Source organism: Austrofundulus limnaeus, unplaced genomic scaffold (assembly GCF_001266775.1).
Source record: "Austrofundulus limnaeus strain Quisiro unplaced genomic scaffold, Austrofundulus_limnaeus-1.0 Scaffold130, whole genome shotgun sequence".
In the NCBI taxonomy this organism is placed as follows: Eukaryota; Metazoa; Chordata; class Actinopteri; order Cyprinodontiformes; family Rivulidae; genus Austrofundulus; species Austrofundulus limnaeus.
In genome coordinates this window covers 306,945-314,031 of record NW_013952532.1, presented here as the reverse complement: position 1 = coordinate 314,031, position 7,087 = coordinate 306,945, and the positions used below count along the sequence as shown (strand labels likewise).

At 37.8% G+C, this 7,087-nt stretch overlaps 1 protein-coding gene across 1 annotated transcript in view; it reads left to right on the top strand.

The window, feature by feature from the left end:
• cacna1ib (calcium voltage-gated channel subunit alpha1 Ib) overlaps window positions 1–7,087 on the top strand; it is a gene marked incomplete in the record, with an annotated part of 260,271 nt that overhangs the window by 186,715 nt on the left and 66,469 nt on the right. Inside the window, 5 exon segments of the mRNA XM_014015501.1 lie at window positions 1,097–1,263; window positions 2,830–2,900; window positions 3,446–3,938; window positions 4,259–4,359; window positions 6,867–6,990. Coding sequence (XP_013870955.1) covers window positions 1,097–1,263; window positions 2,830–2,900; window positions 3,446–3,938; window positions 4,259–4,359; window positions 6,867–6,990 — 956 coding nt within the window.

Here is a 7,087-nt window from a genome sequence, read left to right as displayed (position 1 = left end):
ATGTATGTATGTATGTATGTATGTATGTATGTATGTATGTATGTATGTATGTATGTATGTATGTATGTATGTATGTATGTATGTAGAGTATGTATGTATGTATGAATGTACAGTATGCATGTATGTATGTATATATCACCAGCAGTGTGTATGTATAAATATAAATAAAATATGTACAATAGGTTGCCTTCAGGCCCAGGCCTCCCTTGAAAAAGAGATCTGTAATCTCAACGGGACTTTCCTGGTTAAATAATGGTAAATAAAAAAAATAATAATTTTAAAAGTAATATTTATCCAAAAGCTACATCCAGTAGCTGTTCTAGTTCAAGGGTCATCACATGCTAAAGCATCCACACTCACATACCCTCTCACTGGGTTTCTTTAAATAATATAATATTGTACAGTATATTTGGGCTGGGTTTTGCAGCACATATTCAGTTCACCCTACTTGACACACTAACTTGCTGTTTTAAACTGCTGTCAGGTGCTTCAAATAATTTCACCCTGCAAGTCTATAATATCTCAGCTCAGAGAAAAGATTTTTGTTACTTCTTCAACCAAACAAAGTGCCTCACAATTTGCATGCATATCTAGTTTTCTGTGCTCAACTCTTTCTCATCCCAAAATAATGTAAGGTAGTTGTTTGACTAGCAATCCTCAGCAACTTTTTAAAGAATAAGCCAAACTAGCAAGCCTCAACAAGTTTTAAATTTTACATCAGGAGCCAAAGTTCTGTTACAGGAAATCAGATCCGCAGCAATCGACAGTTGTAAAATGAGCTGTACAAGGATTCATACACCACTAGTGGGAAGCAGTGTACATATATTGTACATAAATTGTAGACAGCTAGTAGGTAGGTATGTATGTATGTGTCAAATTGAACCTGTGCTTTAAAATTAGCTTCCACTAATATTTCAATTGCATAAGCGCTTTTAAAGTTGCAGGCCTGAATAATTTCATAAGCGCTTTATACATCGCAGAGCTAATTTTTGAATTAGCACTGCCCACCACTGCAAAAAAAGAAAAAAAAAAGAAAAAAATATATATATACGTAGTATATATACACTCATGGTTCACTTTATTCAATTGCCTTTAGATCCCAGGATCTGTACATTAACACCAAATGGCCACGTGGAGCTCGGAGCCCTCTCAGGCCCCCGGGGATCCTACTCTTCAGAAAAGAGAAGCTTCACTGATGAGTCCAGAAAAAGCAGCGTGATGAGCCTCGGCAAGACCAGCCTGGAGAGACGCTCTCTTTCTCTGGTACTCTGTCACCTTGTCATCCACAGACACACTTGCACACGCGTCATTTGTCATAGTGAACATGTAATTGAGTTCATTGCAGTCGCATTTGAGTGTGAAACAAGATTTTATCTTAACTTTGTTACTGCTAAAGGGGGACTTTTGCAGTGACCAGAAGATGAATTTGTACTTAAGTGTTAATGAGAAGCTAAGCACATTTTCACAACATAAAGCAAACGTCATTGATTTGCAACATGTCCATTTTGCCAAATCTCATATTGAAGTGTTAAATCACTGCAGATGTATATATAATTTTGCTATTACAGCTTTATGACTTCATCATTAGAAAACACACATCCAATATTTAAATGACAAACACAGCATTTTGTATGTGTTCACAGTGTGTTTTTTTCCACAGTAATTTAACCCAAAAAACTGTATAAGAGGAAAACTGTGAAAGATCTAAATGATTTGGCTCAGTAAACTGTTGTCATGGCAGCGTCTATTAATTGACTGTCCCTCTCCTATTTTCATCCCCAGAGAAACTGTGGGTGAAGTACAGTAGATAGGAGAAATGGCAGGGAGAGGTAGCGAGGAGAACAACAGAGATATGATGATGAGGCAGAGGGATGAGGAGGCTGGTGAGGAAACAGGAAGATGGGAGTGGACTAACCAGCAGCGAGATGATAAGCTGCAGTTTAACAAAAGTGTGTACCACAGAGGTTATCGTGTTAAACACAAGGCGGGTGTGAGATCCACTTCAGTATGAGGTCTCATCCACCTCTTCTGGCAAAGTACTTCAAGTTTGTCGCTAAAAAGGCACTGGTACCATTACCTTGCACTAAAGGCTATTCAAAAGTGTTATTTGCAAAGTCCTCCCTTATTATTTTTTTATTTTTTATTTTTTGCTGGTTTTGTAAGGAGCCTTTTTGTGCCTGTACATCTTTTGATGAAATCACCCTTCAGGCTATGAAGCAGCTCAGTGTTTAGCTGTGCATGTTTTTTTTTTCCTTTCTCTCTCTGCTGATTATTTATTGTTGATTGGACTCARTTTGATACAGTGCTGAGATACAATCAGAGTTCTGCTCAGTATAATGGGTTTGCTCTTGATGTGTTTTGTCTGTGTCGAACAACAGCAGAAACATGATCTATTTTTCGATAAAGAGCTGAAAACTGGTGCACAAGTGGAGTTCAAAAATCTTTTTGTTTAGGGATCAAACAGCTTTGCTGTAATCTGCTGTATTATCTGTTTCTAAGAATAACCTCAAATGTATTTTCTTATGGTTTTGGACTGATTTTGTATGGGGTGATTTAAATAAATTCTAAAAATCCAATTAGAATACACACCCTTAAATGATACAAAATAAATAAATGTATTTAGTTTCATAAAATTTAATAAATATTAGTGTTTTCTTTTCATTTGACTCAAGTGAACTCTGTAGTCGACATCAATTCAGTATATCAGAACCAGCTATAATGTATGGATTTAATCTTATATGTTATAAACAAGCTTGGTTTAGTTTCAGCTTTTGAGCTGTGTATAATGTTTGAAACTTCAGTTTTCTGAATGTTTTTTGTCTGTTGTAGCGCCATGGTCGCAGTTCGAACTACCACAACTGGGGACGACCTTTTCCTCCACAGTCTGGGTGGAGTCGCAGGTATTGATTATTTTTAACCACTAATTATTTTCAGCTATGAACCCTATAAATTCTTTACAAYTTCATTAAGTCTTAATAGACCACAATGAAATCAAGTCTGCTATGTTGTTTTATGTCCTTATTATTCTCGTACTGCCCTAGCCACATGAAAATGCACCAGACAGTCAGCTAAACTCTTCCATTATATCACAACTCTGAGGTCGTCGTCAACGGCGCGTGCACTAACCTTTGCAGAGTTTCAAAAAATYGGAGGTGCATGACATGCGCCAAAACGATGCACGGGGCCAAAGGGCAGGGATGGCAATATTGCGTCACTTTTGACATGTGCACCCTGGCGCCCAGTACGACRCGTCAAGTATAAATCTAGCTTTAAAGGGACAGTTACTACATATAGATACACCCACTAAACCACTGAACACAATTCTCATGGCAGAATGCTCAATGCACAAAATGTTGTTGATTTTATTTTTCATTTATTTATACTTCAGAAGTTGTTGTAAATATTTATTAACTTTTAATTGAACTTTGAAATGTTTGTGTTGCAGGTCGAGCTCCAACAGCCTTGGTCGGCGGAGTTACGGCTTTGGTGGGGCTCCTCCAATTGGAGGCAGCCTTCGTGTCCGCTCCCCCTACTCCTACAACTATGCTTCGGAGCAGGAGTCCCTTCTGTCTCATCCTTTCCACTCCCGTCATCCTCCTCCCCTTCATCATCCACCCCCGCCCCCGCTTTTCCGCTCCAGGCATTTTGGTGTGAGAAGGGATCGACGAGCTCTTTCCCTGGAGCTCCCTGAGTTGCTCCGCACAGGGGGGCCGCCCTCAGGGCAGCCGCCCATTCAGATTCCAGAACCAGCTAGGAGGAGTGGGTCTGGGGCTGGGGGTTCCCTTACAGCGGGGTCTGGAACTGGTAGCAGTTTGGGAGTGGGTCACCGTGACTGTAACGGCAAGGCTCCAGGCCACCACACTCGCCTGATAACTGACGTTTTCCCTCAAGTCAATGCACGCAAGGACAGAGCGGATCTCGATGAAGAAACAGATTATGTGAGTTGTARATACGTCTCTGGGGCCTTTTTATTGTGGAAATGGTACAGTTTTAACAAACAAACAAAAAAAGATCTGAAGTGAAGAGTCTTTAGTGTCATTTAGTGTCAAATATTCAAAGAAAWTTTTTTATATGGACTGAATTTTTTTAACTTAAATATTATCACGTTTTTTCTGTGATAAATTTATTTTTTAAAATAGTTTAGGACTTTAACAAAAGTCAACAAACTATGCATGTTTAAACTGCAAATTCGTTTTTTACCTGATGATGCTGATTTTATTACATGTTTTAACTTTTTTTTTCCATCTCTCCACTGAAGAGTTGGTGCTTCCGTATCCAGAAGATGATGGAGGTGTACAAGCCAGACTGGTGTGAGACCAGAGAGGACTGGTCTGTCTATTTCTTCTCCCCCCAGAACAAGTGTGTACATATCTTCATAATTCTTTGCATGTCATAACAAAAGATGAAGTAGATTTTCAAAGGAAAAAAAGTGTGCTTTAAAACTTGTTCATTTAAATCTGGTGATAATATGATTTTTGTAAAAACAAAACTCTCCTAGCACCATCTTTTCATCTAGACCACAACAAATGGATTCATTTTTTAAAGTGAAGTTTATATGTGTTAGTTCCAAACTACATCTTTAGTTAAGTAGTTAAATATTTTTTTCTTAGATTAGATACTTTAATATTTTATGCATTTATACAATTGTGGAAAACTATCAACTTTTTTTACATTTTTAAAATTTCTATTTAATTATTATTCATTAAGTCATTAGCGCTTAAGCTTATATACATGAATATTAAGAAACTAGAACCCAGTGTTTGGGAATATGCAAAAGCAGTATCCTAACCATCCTAACCTAAGCGAAACTGGGAGAATATGCAAACAATAAATAATAAACTAAATGTATTAAATGCAAAGTTTCAACATTAAATGTCAATTTGCTGAGAAACACAAACATTTCAATCAGAAAAAAGCTATTTAAAAATAGAAAAAAGCATCAAAATTTGGCTAAAACAATCTAAACCTATGAAAAACTGAAACAGATTAAAGCCAGCTTTGAAATAACACATAGTGACTGAACAAGCATTTGCCTGTTGAGTTAACATGATTCTTCAGATAATAATCTYAACCATTTGGACATTTTCAGTATCTGTGGGAAAAATAAAATCCACTGACCTTTGTTCAAATTAGTGTGGATTTGAGCCAGAGTTGTAAATGCAACTAGAAGGAAGACACTATGACAATTTGAGTCTTCATTTGTGTTGTATTCTCTCACAAATAGGCTCTAAAAAGTATGTATTTTGGTTCAGCACTGAAATGCAAAGACACCAAAAGATGGGAGTGAAACAAAGAACAAATTCCTGGAAAAAAGCCCCCGTTTGGGATTGTTGAGTCTGTATGTGTAGCATGAAAGAAAAGACTTTCTGCACAATTTGTCAGTTCACACCAAGCAAACACAAATGCCTTAACAAAATGATGACGCTGTTTTCTTTTACCATGGCATTTGTTTTCTTTTTGTTTTTTCTCTCTCTCTCTCTTCAGACAGAAAAAAGTAGCTCTTCTGTGTTATGTTGTGCTCTTCATTCATTACTGGTGAAAACTCCCCTGAAAGCAAGCAAGAAAGAAAAATCACTAAGTCATTCCCTCGCTCACTCACCCGATTCCCTGCGTGCTGATAGCCACTTAAGGGAAGCCAGGCCTCAGGACTATGCTTTGGCACACGGGCAGGTGCCATCTGTCAAGCAGGAGTTTTGTGTGTGTGTGTGTGTGAAAGTGTGTGCTCACGTTGGGCCGAATCTCTGGTAATATTATGTTGTGCGTTTGTACATGTGTTTGGAGGGCTATGCATATGCGAGTGTGGGAGTGTGTGAGCATATGTACTTCCCTGCCTTGTTTATACCCTGTTCCACTTAATATGCCTGGAGCCATATGTGTGTGTGTCATGCTAAATACCCTYTACCTAGGCACAATTAAAGCACAGAAAGCAAACGAGGGAAACTAAAAGAAGAAAACTTCASAAGTTTTAGATCAGGTGGAAGACATACGTTGGCCTTCTAAGGCTTTTGTTGTGATCAATACAAGTGTGTAAGACGGCTCAAACTGAATTGAYAGATAAAGGGACAGCATATCAAGGTCTGAAGGAAATGACAGCCAGATTAGCTAATCGATTTCTTCAGATGAAGAGCAAGTGCAGCTGTAGATATATTTTGTTCCATTGATAGTTGGACAAACAGATGAGATTTGATGAAATCTGTAAGGATTTCAGAGGAAATGCTTACTGAACTTATTTACCCTGGAGCTTTCAAATCCACACCTGTGCAAATACCAAGGATCTAAGTTTATTGTTGTCTGTTTGCATGGCAGCAGCCTTCTTGATGTACAGCTATTTACTATGAAAATAGTATTTCTATTTTTATTAGTATATATTATAGATATCTCTACAATTTCACCATCACCACCAGCTCAACTTTTGCGAGATAAAAAAAAATCTAGAGGAGAAAGTCTAAAGTAAATGTTTAAAAGCAACACTTGTAGAATGAATCTCAACTGTGTTTAATGCCCTGTATTTTTTCAGCTGTCTCCAAATCAGGCCTCTTGGTTCAAAGATTTGTGCAAGTTAATAATTTCTTCCTCTAAGGGCCAAACTGTAAATTCCCTGCTCTGTAGAAAGTGAACCTAAGCGTGCTAACAAAGCACTCCATAATTGGACAAAAGTTTGCTATCCTCTCATTTTCTCGAGTTTTTGGTGACATGTAAGAAATTAAAGCGAAAAGAAAACAGTTTTTAAACATAATATTATAGAATCCAAGCAATGGTTGTAGGCTTCTACAAATAAAAGCTTTCCTTKTGAAATATTTTATTTTACATCACACTGTGTATATTCAGCTGTCTTCTGCCTCCTGTTTGTCTCTCCCTCTTGTCAGGTTCAGACTTCTCTGTCAGTCCATTATTGCTCATAAGCTCTTTGACTATGTGGTCTTGGTCTTTATCTTCCTCAACTGCATCACTGTGGCTCTGGAGAGGCCAAGGATTCTGCAAGGCAGCCTGGTAAGAAATATATTATTTTGCATGATTTGTCGTTTTGTGGACTCTCAGCAATCTCTAGCCACACACACACACACACACACACACACACACACACACA